A 16,755-nucleotide genomic window follows, 5' to 3' on the forward strand; every position below is an offset into this window, starting at 1 on the left:
AGGCTGAGTGCAGACACCCTGAGTGGCAACACACACTTGCCCTGCAACGTCAGCTGACAGTCCAGGGCAGTGGTAAACACCCCACAAAGAAAAATGATGGCCCAGCAGCTCCATAAGCCGCCTGGATTAGAGATGCTCACACACAAGAGCTGAAAAGCGACAGAGTGCTAACCCAGCAGAACGGCACCTCCAGCTTCATCCCAGCTTGGCCCAACACATCCGGGCAGCTGCTCGCTTCACGTGCACCACAAAAAGCACAGAAATGCTAACGCTGCAAGGGCTGAGGTAGGCAGAGGGCAAAGAGAAGCCTGCTGCAGAGAAACAACCATCAGCACTCTGCGTCAGCATCCCCTGCACACAAACCCTCTCCGCTTCCCACATCCCCACAGCCCAGAAAATCCTTGGACACAGGAGCATCCAAGCACTGTCCCATGTCCCTGCATCGCCCATTGCACGCACTGACCTGTTGACCAGTGTGACATGCCTCTGCATGGGGATCTCTCTGGGCAACCCACGCCCAGTGGCTGCAGGTGGGGCAGACCAGGCACTCTCCATTGAGGGATTTGCTGCGCTGCATGGTGCACCTCTGCCTCTCGGCACACGAGGGATGGGCTTCTTGCCACCTTCTTCCAGCGTGCTCAGTGACCTGGGTTGCCGCAAAGTTCCTTCGGGCTTTCCTAAAGAGTTTCCAGACGTTGCCATCAGTAATGCCCTCCTCTGCCCCACGCAAGCTTTCCTTACAGGCAACGGTTAAGACATACAAACAGGTTGCACTGCAGTGCAAGTAGAACCAGAGCTCCTGAACTTGACAACTTTGGGACAGTTGTCCAAAGCTGGATGTTAGAGCTGGATTTCTTCAGCTCATCAGCAGGCAAACTTGGGCAGCAGCTATGCTGGGGCACCAGGGCATGCACAACTGGAACTGCAGAGACATCCACAGCTGATGCTGCCCAGGCTGCTCCTCACCATGGGGGCACAGCTCACTTCTGCCACCCCATGAAGGGCTAGCTCATCCCTTAAAATCAAGCAGGCTCACCACCACTCTACTCACAGATATCTCAGACATGTCTCTCACAAAAACACAGCCAGCTGGAAACAAAGACAAGTGTCTTTCCAGAGCACTTCTGTTTCAAGAGTGTGCTAAAGAAAGCCTCTCTCACAGACCGTGGCTTGCAGGCACTGATACCCTGCTGTCAGCATCACATCCCATTACTTGGAACCTTCCAGTGAGAACACACATCTCACTGCCTTCAGAGGCATACCTTAAGGCAAAGACTTTTGCTTCTAAATCTGCACAAGTCTTTAATAAAAGCAGGCCCTTTGCAGCTGCCCAGAGCTTACCTACTAGTGTGACTGGAGTTGCGTTCTTCAGCCTCATCCGGCAGTTCACTTGCCGTCCTGTTTTCTTCTTCAAACTGCTCTGTCGAGCGACAAGTTGAGCAATTTCCATGGTCTCGGGGCAAGCAACAGCATAGCAAGTCACCTGTTCGGGGTAGGAAAGGGATGGGAGTAGAAACAGTCATTGAGGTCCAAGCTCACCCACAGTCATCAAAAAGGCTTACAGCAATTTCCACTTTCTGTAATCGCTGGCTCACAGAGGCCAGCAGGCGCTTCAACAAAAGTTTCAGAAACAGACAAAGGCCTTTGAAGTTCTCCTCCTTCCACAATGCACCTCAGAAAACAGCAGAGCAAACAGCCAAACCCACCCAAGGCTCTCCATCCCCTTTTGCTTTAGGCTGGAGGCCAGCTGGCAGCAGCCCAGCTTCTCTCTTGCATCCTACAAGTCCAAGATCCCACTTCACAACACTGCTTCGCACTTTCTCCATCCCCAGCCAATACAGCAGATTCCCAAGGGTCTCCTCACACCTTCCCAGGCAGTATGCACTGACTTAGCAGGAGCTTCCCACAGCCACCCAGTACCCATAGACAACAGACAGGCAGGCCCAGCCCTGCAAACCACCACTCATGGGACTTCCAGGCCTCAGCCTCTTCTCACTCCTTCTGGTTGACTCCTGCCCACGTGTGCTCCAGCACTACCACGGCCTGGCACTGCCAGGCTGCCTTTGCCCTGCCTGACACAGGAAGAGCACAGCCACCCCATTGGCACAGACTGCCTGCAATCACTGTGTTGGCATTCAACAGCGGCTTGGCCTTGGGTGAGCATAAAGACTCCCCTGTGGCCTCTTGCCTTGGCCTCTCCTTGACACACCTTTGTAATATAGACAGAAGTTGTCCTTTAAAAGCAAACAAATACTGCCTCAGCAAGCACCCAAGCCACACATCTCACACTAACTTGGCCTCACGGACAAAATGCCAGCCCAAACTTTGGAGTCATCCAAATGCCAAAAACAAATTAAGGCAGCTGAAGGAGTATCTTCCAGTACTGCAAGGATGCCAACCCTGGAGCAATCCCAAAAACATGGTGAAACAGGCTGAAAAAGGGACCCTCTCACGCAGAGCTGTTACCCTACTAGGACCCCAGATAACCTGCTGCTTAGAATTCACGCTGCACAACTGCTGTGCAGTCATCACCTGCACAAGAAACATGTCGAGGGTGTCAGGGCTTGGCCCAGCAGCATCTCAATACACAGCCTAACCAGTGCAGTGGTGAAATGCAAAGAAGCATGGTCTCACCTGGGCTGAGTACAGAGGAACAGACCTCCATCAACCAGCTGACAACAGACTTCCTAATGCAACCCAGTACATCAGACTCCTATGCTGCAATAGCACACTACTGCTCATGGTGAACTTGGATCTTATCTGCCAAGTTGTCTCCTGGCTGGTCAGCCACAAGACTGCAGTGGTACATGCCACTTCCCTTGCTTGCAGGACTTGTCATTTCACTGTGCTGAATGTCATGAGGCTCCTGTTGAGCCATTTCTCCACCTTGCTGAGGTCCATCAGGAGGGGAACACAGCCACCTCTCTCCAAAAAGCCATCAGTCACTACAACCATGTGCAGTCTTCCTAAAGGTGGACTCTATCCCATCATTTAGGTCATTTGTGCTAAACAGTATTGCCACAGTATGAACCTACAGGGCACATCACTGCTGACTTGCCCCCATGTTGGGGCCTCTACTATGGGAGGCAATATCAAAAGCCTTATTAAAATTGAGAAAGACAACATCCACTACTCTCCCTTCATTCTCTCAACCAGTTATCTCACTGTGGAAGGCTATGAGGAGATAAGATTCTCCTTCACAGATCTATACTGACTAGAACCACTTCTTGTCTTTCACCTGTCTGGAAGTGGTTTCCAGGATTAGCTTACTCCATGAGCGCCCAGCCTTTTGGCTTGCATGGGCTGCACTGAGTGAATAGGAATTGCCTTGGGCTGCAAACACAAAGGTCACTCCAGAAGTAATGCTTCCTATTTATTCCTATGAAAACTACAACCCACACAAAGAGCACAATGGCACTGCTTGAGAGAGCAAAATTTCAGCTACAAAACACTCAGCAAGCGTGGATGAATGTCATTGGGTGCCATTTCTTCAGCATGGAGGAATTCAATGACACACTTTGCTCCATATGCACTGCCATCTCAGACACCATTCTGTCAGATGTCCATCCGTCACACAGCAACAACATGGAATAGAATACTGAGAGGAAGGTTCAACCTCTACTGCTGCCCCACCAACCCTTGCCTCTGACATGGTGGTTGGATATAATAAAATAGGAGGCATTACTTTTGGAGCAGCCCTCATAACTATATAGTTCATGTATACAAGTAACGATACTTACTTTAATCTTTAATATTTTTATTCAAACAACAACAAAAAAAGAGCAATAAAAACCAGAACTAGTGGGATACTTGAGCTTGCTTTTGTGAAACTAACACATCAGGCTGGCTTGGTGGCAGTGGCTGCAATTCTTTGGTGAGGTCTCTAAGATCCTCATCAGAGATCTCTGACAAAACTTTACTCTCCCTGTACTTCATCCTTGACAAGACTTGCTCACAAGTGTACGTACTGCCAAAAAGTAATAACATGAATCAGGTGCAATTGTGAAGTGAGGAATCCAGAATGGGTTTGCAGCAACAGCCAGCTCATGAGTGCACTGTATCAGGCTCACACACTAGTGCATGCCCAGTTTGTTTAGGTGTTCCTTAACCTAGTTTTCTTAGCTGAGAGTAAGGCTTCCTTGCTATGGACCTTCCCAATATCAGGAGCCTTGGGGTGGCAGATGGCCAGTCCTACCAGCAAATGTCAAGGCAGAGAAGGTCTCCTCCGTGTCCATTAAGATTAGGTGTTGTTTACAAATCCTCTGCAGGCTCAAATTTTCTCTAGTCATCGTTTTCCTGACACACCTGTAGAAACAGCTCCTCCTGTCCCTCATGTTCCCGATCAGATTCAACTCCACACGGGCTGCAGCTTTTCTAACCACATCCCTACATGGACAGTATCTCTACATCCCTTCTAGCTCACTCAGTTCTGCTCCTGACTCTTGTAAGATTCCTGTCAGCAGCAGAATTAAGATCCAGTGTTCACTCATGCATGTCTCCTACTACCTTTGTTCCATGCTGTTTGTCAGGATGGACTCTTGTTGGTCCAATGGATGTATCGAACATGGTGTATATGAACTTCAGGTGGCTTCACCCTTTCAGAGGCGTCTGCGCGACAGCCTGCGCTCCATGCCCTGAGCAGGGACTTCATGAGGCTATCGTGGAACGCAATGCAGCCAAGTGCTGCAGTTCTTCAGTTGCTTCAGCTCTTCCTTCTCATTTTTCTACTCTTCCTCTGTTTTCTGCTGTCACCTGGAGCAGCTCTTTCAGTCTTCCTTCAGGAGGATGCTGTCCGAAGTGGCAGCGCTGTGGGTGTTGTTTTGAAGGTGATGGCATTCTTTCTTGGCTTTTACACTGTTGAAGTAGTCATTAAGAAATGCAGTCTTGCCTATCCCCATGCCCACGTGCTTGGATATTTACTTCTCCCTGTTCCTACTTCATGCACACTTCCTTTTTAAGTTTAGTGAGCAGCTGCTTGTTCATTCATGCAAGTCTCCTACAATCTTTGCTTACTTTTCCTACTTACTGGAATGGAAAAATCTGAGCAGAGAGGAGGTGGTACATGAAAATGGGCTGCCTCTCCTGGACCACTCCTCTCCAGGATTGTATCCTATGGGATTCTTCCAGACAGATCCTTGAACATGGCAAAGTCTGTTCTTTTCAGGTTCTTCATTATGATGCTGCCTTTTATCTCATTCCCCTCCTCTGACAATACTGAATACCATATTCCTGTGGTCACTGTAGCCAAAGCTGTCCACAGCCTTTACAACTCTGAACATTTATTCCTTCCTTGTAAGAATTGGGTCCAGCAGAGCATTTCCCCTCATAAGCTCACTGTTTGTGCCAGGAAGACGTGCATAGTCCTCACATTGTGCCCTACACTGTCTGCAGGAGTGTACAGGCCCTTAGGAAAGGTGCTCAGCTGTGCTTATTTCTGAAAAAGTATATGAGAGCTCTCCTCTCATTTCTATCTAACAGGAATTTTCTTCTTCACATGCACACTTTCAGCCCTGGCCTACTGATTACAGTCTGCCTACTGTTTGAGTCACCTCACACTTCTCTTGCAGCCTTGTCCTTCACTCCCTCATGTGACTGCTGGTTATCCTCATCCCCTCTCTGCTATTCCTGGTTTTAGAACACATACAACCTACCCAGCAACACCTGAGGGCAAAGAATGCCTCTTCTGCCTCTACTCACTCTTCATAAGAAATGCTCAAAGCCAGGTAGTTGTGCCCTAGCTCATGCTGGGGCACAGCTGCACACATCACCCTCTGCTCAGGGTCTTCCCAGGTCATGTTCTGGATAGCAGCCACAAGAGGGTCACAAAACAGCAGCATGAGTGTTGTCTTCAGGAGTGTCTTCTGCCCCAGGTCTTTGCTTCCCTTTAGCTGCTCCAGTCATGGAGAGCATAGTTAGCATGCCAAAAGCAAAGTGATTTCTGCTGAACCACCTCCAATCCTGTTCAGTAGCTCCCTCTTTCTACCTCCTATAGCTGCATTTCAGTCTTTCATTACAGCTGCCTCAGAGAAGTGAACACCTCCAGCACTACTGAAGTGTCCTCAAGGGCTCTCAGCACACAGTGCATTAGAGGATAAGCAAGGCTCTCAAGGGAAAGGGAGGATAACAGATTATACCCTGCAAGGCCCAAGTTAGAAACAGATGGCTATTTGCCGGAGCCACCGTGAAGAAGCATTAAGTTGCAACACCACAAACAATCCCAGAGGCACGTGAATTCAAGTTTATTGATGTAGCTGTAGTCAATACAGCCTTGGAGGAACCAAAAGAGAACCTAAGACTTAGTTACCTGCTGCAAAATGGCAAACTCTGACAGCTTCAAAAAGGCAGGAAGGGAACTCTTTGCTTAAAAAAAAACAAAGCAAAAAAAAAAAAACAGCCACACTTCCAGGCATCAGCACAAAACCAAAAGAATTCCATGACGCCTCTCACCACACTTCACATATAACCATGGACCTAATTCTGAGCTCCCAGATGCCACCCCAATCCAGATAAGCCAGTAAGGCCTTAATCACCATCTCTCCAGACCTGGTATGACAGCCACAATTTCTGCCAAACATCTGTGTTTACGTGGGGAGAGGAGCAAACTAGCAGATTTGCAACCAGGAACTCCACATCAAGCCAGCAACCCACCAGGAGACACAGGCTATAGCAGCAAGGCCAAGGAATAAGGGAAAACTCTTCCCATCACACTGAATTCTTCTGCTGAGCTGGGATCCACCTCCTCCACAACAAAAAAAACAAACAGCGGAACCATGACATCTGCACTGAGTGCTTGTTCCCCCTTTAACTTGCTAAGCTGAGGTACATCACCTCACCTTGGCAAGTCTGCACTGTCCTGCAGCACTGCAACTCACAACAAAAAGAGTGCTAAGCCTTCAGAAACTTGTGTACAAACCTGACATAACAGAACCTACAACAATTTTGCTGCAGGAAAAAAGAAGTCTCCAAAACCCCAGCCTGAAAACACACTTAGGACACGTGAACAAGATTTAACATTCTGTGAGCTCAGTCTCAGGACAACCCACTAACATAGGCCCAGAGGAAGAAAGTTTGAGACAGAGATCACAGCTCTGCCATCAAACAGAGTGCCTTTCCAGTCAGAACTCCTCTGTAAGGGGGAAATCTCCATAATCTTCCACCTTTTGTAAACACTACTTTCTCATCTGCATGCAGGAGCAGGAAAATAAGAGACACCTGCTCTGTGTCACAGCTTCCACCTCTGATAGTGCTAGTACACCACACACATCACAGTGTTTTTCTCAAATAATCCACAACATGAGCAGAGGTACAATTATGAACTTTTCGCACTTTACAAACACAAAAGCCATTTCCAGCCTGCTGCAATTCTCTTGATTATCACAGATTCTTACCTCTCCTGTTTTATTTCTCTCAGTCCTGACCACTCCAGGGATGCTTGCCACGTAGGCTTCCAGCGTGGCATGCCCTAGGTGTCTGAAGGGAATCCATTCACCAGTCAGTGACCTGTATTCACTCTGAAGCTCTGACAGGGGTATGCCATGTTTACTGGAATGAAGAACAGACCGCAGTGCCTTCGCAACCAGGTCAGGCTCCTGCATCTTCACCTGTAATGTCTACACCACAAAAGAAAAAAGAAATGTCACATTCACAGACTAACAACAGCAGCTTTTGCTACTCAGCTTCCCTCCTTAGATGAACAAGGATTTAGCAGCTCTGGGGACCGGTCCTGACCGCAGGGCAGTACGAGCACCATGGTGGTCACAGAGCAGCATGGCCAAACTGACCAAAATGGCAGCTACCCCCCATAACATGGCAGCTGTGCCAAGGGCAGACCTCCTGACACACTGAGGCTTGCTGTCACAAGGCCGAGGCACTGCAGCTTGCCCATCCAGCCCAGCAGTGCCGAAGAAGAAAAGTACTTGGTACAGACCTACGGGCAGCACGCATGCCTGAAGTCTGGTATGCATGGACAGTGAAGAGGAAAACTAGCTTCATTTCCCCTGCTCTGGGGAATAAACCCTCAGCTGCACCGTAAAACTGTATCAAAGAGGAAGCAACCCAGCAAATCAAACCCCATTCTACACCTGAAAGACAGGACTGCATGGACAGAAGCGATTTGGGCCCTCGCTGCAAGAAAGACAGAGGTCCTGGACAGTGTCCAGAGAAGGGGAACAAAACTGGTGAGGGGATAGAGCACAAGTCTTACGGGCAGCGGCTGAGGGAGCTGGGATTGTTCAGTCTGGAGAAGAGGAGGCTCAGGGGAGACCTCATCGCTCTCTATAACTACCTGAAGGGAGGTGGTGGTGAGCTGGGGTCAGCTTCTTCTCCCACAGAAATAGCAAACGGATGAGAGGGAATGGCCTCAAGTTGCCTCAGGCGAGGGTCAGGTTGGATATTAGGAAAAACGTTGTCTCAGAAGGAGTAGCAAGGTGCTGGAATGGGCTGCCCAGGGAGCTGGTGGAGTCACCGTCCCTGGAGGTGCTCAAGAAGTGTGTAGAGATGGTACTAAGGAACACGGTTTAGTAGGAAAATATTGGTGGTGGGTGGACGGCTGGACTGGATGACCTCGGGGGTCTTTTCCAACCCTGGCAACTGTGATTCTATCCTATGACAAAACAGTGAAAATGCATTTTGGGGAAGGCCCATTTCCCTTTTCTGGGGGAGAAATCACCCTGGGCACCACGCCAAAGCGAAAAGGAAAAGAAATGCCAATCTTTAGCATTTTTCAGTCTGCACAGATACACTAACAGCACCCTGCCTTGGTGCACTTCGAGCACGTGATGGCCCGGCTCAGCTGCTCAGCAAGAGAGAAGGAGTATGGAGTCTGACACTTCCTTGTCTCCCTGAGCCTCTTTACTTAACGCACATCCAGCATCTTACTGACCTCAGCTGGCCACTGCTCACATGTGCATGTATTTACACACCCATACACTCACACGGGCATAAGGCACTGTGCATCCGTGTACTTAAAAAGCTACATACACTTACACAGTGCTGATAAACACGTTATATACACACTGGTGAGCAGAAAGGGAAAGAGAAGTTCCAGCTTGTCAGTTTCAGCCCTGAAGGCAGATCTCCTTTAGTGCTGCAGGAGGGCAGGCTGCAATCACACACACCAGCATCCCGCTGGTGACATGGAACTCTCCCAGCGTCCCAGGGACTACGGCACACAGCCTGGGAAGACTGAAGCAAGCAGACACCTCCCGGAAGCAGCCAAAGCACTGGGGGGCTCCTACTTTACTCCCTCATTGAAACAATATCCTCAAATTCCAATTTCCTCAGCGCGGCCCTTGGAAGCCTTCCTTCTTGCACTGAACTCACTGCATTAACACCTGCGCAGGAAAAGTTACACCTGGGCAAAGGTGAGAAGGAAGAACACCCAGTGACTTGGGAAGGCAGGCCGAAGGGCTGACTCAGAGAGAGGAAAGTCCAACGAGGAGGGGTGCGGGGGCAGGCAGGCAGCAGCGGCAGGCTGCCCCAGCACGGCGGAGCCGAACCGCAGGCAGCAGCGCACGCAGCGCATCCCGCGCGGTGAAGCCGCACAGCTGTCAGCGCGCAGAGGTGAGCCGCGCCGGGCGGGCAGCAGCGCAGCGGGGACGCGCCGCTCCCGGCGCCTTCTGGCGCTGCCGCGAAGCCCCCGACCCCGGACCCTGCACAAACTTCCGAGGGAGCGCGGGGAAGCGCCGCAACCGCCCACAACCGACGCGCCGGGCCGAGGGCTCCCCGAAGGCACGCACCCGTCGCTACCCGCAGAACTCGCTTTCGCCGCGGAGCAGGAGCGGCTTCCCGCTGCCGTCACGACCCCTCCGTCCAGCCCAGGAGGGCCGGAGCCCCGCGGGGCTCCCCCGGTACCTCACCGCAGCCGCCCTCCGCGCCGCCCTGCCCCGCCGCCGGGACGAGGCACAGCCGCCGCCCGACGCGCATGCGCGGCGCTTCTCCCGCCCAGCCCTGGGGCGGGCGGCACGCGGCGGGCGGGGCGGGGCGGCCATCTTGGGGCTGGGGCGGGGCTGGGGCGGGGCTGGGCTCGAGGTTTCTCCTCAGTGCTTCCGCCTGCCCTGCGTGCTGGACTTCACGGCGCACAAGCGCGGGTTGTCTTGGCTCCCAAACAGCTTGCAACGGTTGGAGGACCTTTGTTACGTATTTAAAAGGAGCCCCTTTGGAGGACCACAGTCTATGTCCTTTCCATGTGTGTGGAGCTCTCCGGAAGCACGTTCAAAATCTGTGTAGATATTTACCCTTTTATCTTTGGATAGCTCGAAGGCTTGAGCTATAGTCCTATTCCTGTGCTAGGGAGCAGTGCTTGTGCTTCAGCCTCTTTTTGTAGAGTTACCTGGCAGGCTCTGAGCAGCAGCCGTCATTAATTCAGCTTTAATGGAATGAAATCCGTTCTGATGTTCTGGTGTCCACCCCATTGTTCTCCCAGGCCCCTTGACAGCAGCATCTAACAGTGTGGCAAGCAGTCTGCCATTTGGTACCCAGCATCTGTGCCGTCCAGCCATCCCTGCAAACCTTTGTAGCCTAGATGGGCGAGAAGCTCTTCAGCAAATAGCTTGTTTCCTTTCTGCTCCTAATTCTCTCTGACATATGTCAAATCCTTGACAAATTACCGCGCTTTGTACTGCTTGCAGCTTTTTTTCCGAGATACTAGTACCCAACTGGTCCCAACAAACTCAGTAAGTCTGTGATTGCCACTTTATTCTTGTTTTTGCCGAGTAGGATGTCATCTGCATGTTGCAAGAGTGATGGAAGGATTCTTACTTTGCCAGAATCCCAGATCTTTGGCAAGTAAGTTACCAAGGACAGGGCACAGCGTGGCTGTACTTCCCTTTGGGGGCTCTCGAGATGGGAGAATTATACTCTGACATTTTCATAACAGTCCTTATTGCATAAAAGTATTGATCAATGGTTCTAAGCCCACTCCAGCTTCAAATTTCACAGGATTTTTTTTTTTCTCACTGGTTTTAGCTCGACTTTTACCAAAGCAGCATTCTTGGCTCTCCCAGGTTTTTTGGAAGTCCATACTAGCAGTATTACAGCATCTAAAATTTCCTCAGGAATTCTGGTCCATTATTGTTCCTTTTCAGTCTGTAGACACAGTTGAACTTCCCATACTGTGTCCTCAGGTCCATGCAACTGAACAGACTTACCAGAAAGTGCTAGCTGAGCTCTCAATTTGCAAAACAGATCACATCCCAGCAATAGCAGGAGGGAATTCTGGCATATATAGAAATTCATGAGTCAATGTAGTCTTTTCAGCTGTGTATTTCACAGGTTTTAAGAATGGCCTAAAAACTTGCTTTCCCGTGACTCAAATAGTTGATACCTGGATCTTGCTTAAAGGTGCCTGTATGGGAACTGCTGAGCCTGAACCACTGATTGAACACCTGGAGGAAAGACCCAGTCAGCCCTGGGAGCGCAGGTGAAGGCAATTCACTGTATGACTGGAAGGGCTGGAGCCTGGCTGCACCCCTCTTAGGCCTCATTTAAGGGCTGACTGCCACTGAGGAAGGATCTCTGTCTGGAGATCCTATTGTGGTGGAAGTCTTTCTCTGTGATCCCAGAATCTTCTGATACGGGTGAGTGATCTACTTCCCTTCCCTTGTAGCACCTTGCTGTCATGCTGGTCCTTCCACCTCTTTTATGATGCCTTTTCCATCATGTTGGTCCTTCTGATCGCTACAGTGCCTTACAACTAATGATTAACGAATGAGTTGCTCTGCTATCTGCTAAGAAGTTTATAACTTCATTCCACAGCTTTACTGGAACCAGGGGATCAGCTGGGGAAGCCTTGATGTTCTCCTCTGCTCCCAGGGATTCAGAAAATCAATGATTTCTCAGTGGGTATTCATTTTTCCAAAGTGCGTGTCCCTTTCAAAGAGTACAATGGTCATGGCCTGATGAGGCACAAGTCTGGGGGCTAATTCCTTGTCCAATCCCATTCCATCTACCTTGTCCACCTCTATCCTGGCCTCATCATCTACCTCTCACAGAATTTCCTGCAGTTGCTGCCACCAGCAGGAAAGCCCTGCAGAGGGATCTGGACAGGCTGACCGCTGGGATGAAGTTCAACAAAACCAAGTGCCGGGTCCTGCGTTTTGGCCACAACAGCCCCAGGCAATGCTACAGGCTTGGGGCAGAGTGGCTGGCAAGCTGCATGGAGGCAAAGGATCTGAGGATGTTAGTGGAGAGCGGGCTGAACATGAGCTAGCAGTGTGGCCAAGGCCAATGGCATCCTGGCTTGCATCAGAAATAGTGCAGCCAGCAGGTGATTGTCCCTCTGTACCTGGTGAGGCTGCTGTGGGTGCTGCACCTGTGGAGCTGCTGCTGCTGGGTGTGGAAGGGTACCCTGAGGAGATCTCTGGTTGCAGCTGGCAGCATTTTATATAGTGACCTTCTGGAAGGGGTGGTCCTCTTTCTCTGCAGCAGGCTTCTCTTTGCCCTCTGCCTACCTCAGCCCTTGCAGCGTTAGCATTTCTGTGCTTTTTGTGGTGCACGTGAAGCAAGCAGCTGCCCGGATGCTGGGATGAGGCTGGAGGTGCCGTTCTGCTGGGTTAGCACTCCATGTTGCTTTTCAGCTCTTGTGTGTGAGCATCTCTAATCCAGGCGGCTTATGGAGCTGCTGGGCCATCATTTTTCTTTGTGGGGTGTTTACCACTGCCCTGGACTGTCAGCTGACGTTGCAGGGCGAGTGTGTGTTGCCACTCAGGGTGTCTGCAGGCAGCCTCAGCCAGACTGTACTCTAATGCCCTGTGAGGTGTGGGGCTGCTGGCATCAGCTGGGTATGAGAGGAGGGCATGGCTGGAGGACCTGCGGAGCTGGGAGGCCTGGGTGAGGAGGTACATGTGTGGAGGCAGAGGCCAGGGAGGAATGAGGTGCTGCAGTGGATGAAGAGTTGAGGCTGTGGTCCAAGCAGAAGCAGGGGAAATTGAATTTGGCTGATCTGCACCACAGCACTCACAGTGGTGCTGGTGGAGCTCCCTGCGCTCCTCTTTGCTCCTAGCTCCCTGGTGCAGCTGCTGGGGACAGGCAAGACATCTCTGGGGCAGCATCTCAGCCTGTGGTGCTGCACACTGCTCTGGGAGCGGCCCAGTGAGACCCTCAAAGTCCTGCCAGAGACACGCACTTTAGCAACAGCAGTGGGTCCTTTGGGATGCTGTGGTGGGAAAAGGCTCTGCTCTCTCTCCATGTAGGCACTACACCAACACTCGGGTTCTCCTCTTTGTGTACTCAGGAGCTGCCAGCCAGTGCTCTCTGTGCTGTGTGGGGGTGGCTGCAGCTCCATGCTCAACACTGGTTCTGGGTGTTCAGGTTCAGTGACAAGTCCTGGGAGGAGGACAGGGAGTGTGAGGGGCCACTGAGCAAAGCTGTGGAGTCACCCAGGAGAAGGGCTTCACAAACTTGCACACTTAACACCTTGACTGCCTATTTTTCCCTCTCTTTGGAAGGAGGATGACTTTAGGAAAAAACAGAACACGTTACGCATCTGCATACCAAATAGTTACAACACAGGCATTTTTGTATAACTACAGTGCTCTGTTGCTTTTAAAGTGTTTCATCCATCGGACCCTTCAGGGTCTCCCTGAGAGCTTCCTCCAGTTCACCAGAGGGTTTTGCTATCTTCAGATGGAAAGCAAGAGGGCAGCAATCTCCAGTGTAACAGCGACTGCAGTTAGCAAAAGGGTGAAGCTGTTCCTAGCACCAAGTGGCTTTGTTTATACAAAAACAGGCTCACTAGAATTAAGGTTCGTGCTTTGGTACTGCAGTGATGCTCCTGAGCTGTGTGCCAACACTCAGCATAAAACTCATCAAACAGCTGGCACAGAGCGATGAAGAACAGAAACTCACGTGGGCAGGCAGACGTAACTGGGGCTTTGGGCAGGTTGCAGACAGCCTGTGACCAGAGATGCTGACACACCATCGTTACGGATTTAAAGATACTGAAAAAAATCTGCATTGTGCTCACTTACAACCCAGGGAAGCCTGAAAGAAGAGAGGGAGAGGCAAAGTGGCTCCAGCTGCCCTTCATGTTAGTTTTCTACTGAGTTACTTGTCTAACCCTTTTTTTTTTTTTTTTCGCTTAACTGTTTTTCAAACCATATGTGTCTAACTGGTGGATAAATCCACTTGGAAGACAAAACACAGGGTTGATCATGGCCAAACCATGTTTCTCAGACACCAGTTCACCTCCATGGGCTCTTGCACTAACAGAATGCAAGGCACAACCCCATGCGAGTTGGAAGGGGAGGGACTGCTGGAAGTCAGGTAGTCTGCCTGCAAACCAGCTCCTTCCTGCTCTCCCTGCTCAGTGAAGGGCAGGGGTGGATATACACAGAAAATTGTGGCATTCTGGAAGCTCCTGTGTTAACAGTATACATGTAAAACTGTTAACTGTATATGTTAGTCTTCTACTTATGACCTGGTAACATTTATTTTTTTTTTTGCCCAGGGCACTTCAGGTGTGTGTCATGCTCTTAAAGATGGGGTGCAGTCTTCTGGATACCCAAGTAGCCACTTGTTTCCCAACTCTGACAGTGACTCTTGGGGCCATGTGGAGTCCCATCAGGAAGCTCCTCCTCCCACACTTCTTTCCTGCTTTTTCCTCATGCCCTTTGCCAGTCAGAGAACTCTCATTTCAGCTGTGGATGTAAACGAATGTATGTAAAAGGATTATTTTTGCCATGTCTCCTGAAGTTCACCTAGCTCAGTGTGTGCTGTTGCCTAGTAAAGGTGTACCACAGCATTTGGCAGGTCTTCCCTGCACAGAGCACCCACAGAGATTTCCTTGGTCCTTCAAGGTACATGTATTGTACCCACTGGGCAGCTCGTCTGGCTCCCATTACTGCATATCTGAAATAAATGCCAGGCTGCATCTGTGAACATATGTGGAAAAGTTGAAGTGCATATAATTTGAAGAGCAGTATATTTTAGTGTGCCACAACATTGCTCAAACCTGAATAAATGGAAAACTCTACTTTGCTTTTCCAGTGACAGAGAGTTAAAGCAAGCTAGTTGGCATGCAGCTTTGCTATATCATGAAAATCTAAGGTTATTTTTTTTCCACATGAAGGTCAATACTTTGTTTGTTTACCCTCCTTTCCCAGGACTGTTGGGATCATCACTGAAGCAACTCTCAAAACAAAGAACATAACACTGACTGTGCTATCTCAGATCTCAGCAGTTGGAGCAAGCGCTGCCCATGGGAACAATGGCTCCAGAAGTGCCTGACAGTTGCTGAGTGCCACGCACCAGAGCTGTGTGTAGCTGTTAGCAGCAGCAGCTAACATCTGAGGAATGAGCAGTGCTGCTACAACACAGCCACCCTTGCACGATGCGGGACCCAGCCTCCTGCAGCGTGGCACAACACAGCGGAGGGGCCCACCTGAAAGAAAGCACGTTTCTTGATGAGTAAGTGCACTTTGCTGTTCTTAAAGAAGCATGACTACTACACAGACAACCAGGGCAGAACAGATGTTGTATTTTTCACGGACAAATTCTACTTATAGATCTCTGGCACTTGTAAATAACACTTAGAATACACAATTTCAAATCAGTGCAAAATGTACAATCAAATTAAACACAAACATATTGCAAAATATATACAGAATTATTCTACGAATATAACCCAAGGACAAAGAGATGTTTAAATACACGAGGAAAGCCCATCTCCCATAAATTACTTTCTTTTAAATCAATGAGTACATTACGTATGTTATTTGTAGACAAGTTAGCACAGCATAGTGATTTGCAAGGCAGACACTGAGAAACAAGTTACACTGTAAAAACCTTGTTCTTCAGAGCAGTGCACAAGTAAAGGTGTGATAATGCATTACTAGTTTGAGGCACACAATGTGGAAACAGTTTTCGAGCACTTGAATGGTAACACTTTAGGCTTTTTTTTTTGTTCAGAACTATTAGGTAAGTGCACAAAGAGTAAGCACTAGACAATAGCTAAACTGTTTGGTGGTCAGCTTACCTTGTCTCATTGGGCCAACCTGATTCGTTGCCAGTGTATTAGAACATTCACAAGAGATGTTACTAGACACTTAGAAGTATCTTGATATTAAAATAGCATTCACTGGAAATCTGCTTGAAGTTGGCCGATTTAAGTGACAAGAGGTGAAATACAGTTCTTTAAGCAACAGCCAAGCTGCAGTCTGAGAAGAGTTAACGTGCCACGGGTGGTCTGCAAGTAGCAGGGACACTGAAATCTATGGTGAATGAGAAAATCTGTGATGCTTTACATTCAAAGCGGAGATACTCCTATTAATTACAACTTGCAGCTTCTTCAAGGTATTGATTGCTACTGTTCTACAACATTGCTAATTCAGCTACTTCAAGGATTACTTCTTTTTGGCATGTTCAGAAAGCTAGAGTTATACAGCTATTGCTATGATACAGATCCCCAGAATCTTCTTTTAAAATAGCAGTGAAGGCATCATAAGCACCTAAAAAGTAACACAATAAATACTCAGTAATTCTTCAAGCACCTCTTGCTACCCAGGTTGGCAAGATCAGCAGCACAAAGAAGAGATGCCATGGCTAGGCAAGCTGCAGCTGTTAGACACAGGGAAGGAACTGACTGGTGCCTTTTTCCTTCAGAAAGCAAAAAGACCAGCGTGCGGCATATCCTATGGACAGGGAGAGACAGCGTAAGGGCCAGGCAGTCACAGACCTGCTGCATCCCCACCATCAGGCACCAGGACAGGCTCTTCAACTGAGTGACTTGTATCGGGGAAAAGTTCAGCCTGCTACAGC

General features: G+C 49.5%; 1 protein-coding gene across 2 annotated transcripts in view; it reads right to left on the reverse strand.

Moving 5' to 3' along the window:
- The window catches only part of TDRD7 (tudor domain containing 7), a 38,401-nt gene extending 28,465 nt beyond the window's left edge, over window positions 1–9,936 (reverse strand). The window contains exons 1-4 of one of the 2 annotated variants that reach the window (XM_021380802.1): window positions 9,738–9,936; window positions 7,389–7,610; window positions 1,342–1,483; window positions 464–677 (exon numbers count right to left, since the gene is read on the reverse strand). In XM_021380802.1, the coding sequence (XP_021236477.1) occupies window positions 464–677; window positions 1,342–1,483; window positions 7,389–7,595 (563 nt within the window). In that variant the 5' untranslated portion in view covers window positions 7,596–7,610; window positions 9,738–9,936. Of the gene's footprint in view, window positions 1–463; window positions 678–1,341; window positions 1,484–7,388; window positions 7,611–8,985; window positions 9,602–9,737 lie in introns of those variants that run through there. The other variant, XM_021380803.1, reaches the window with a different exon arrangement.

This window comes from Numida meleagris, chromosome Z, assembly GCF_002078875.1.
Source record: "Numida meleagris isolate 19003 breed g44 Domestic line chromosome Z, NumMel1.0, whole genome shotgun sequence".
NCBI lineage: Eukaryota > Metazoa > Chordata > Aves > Galliformes > Numididae > Numida > Numida meleagris.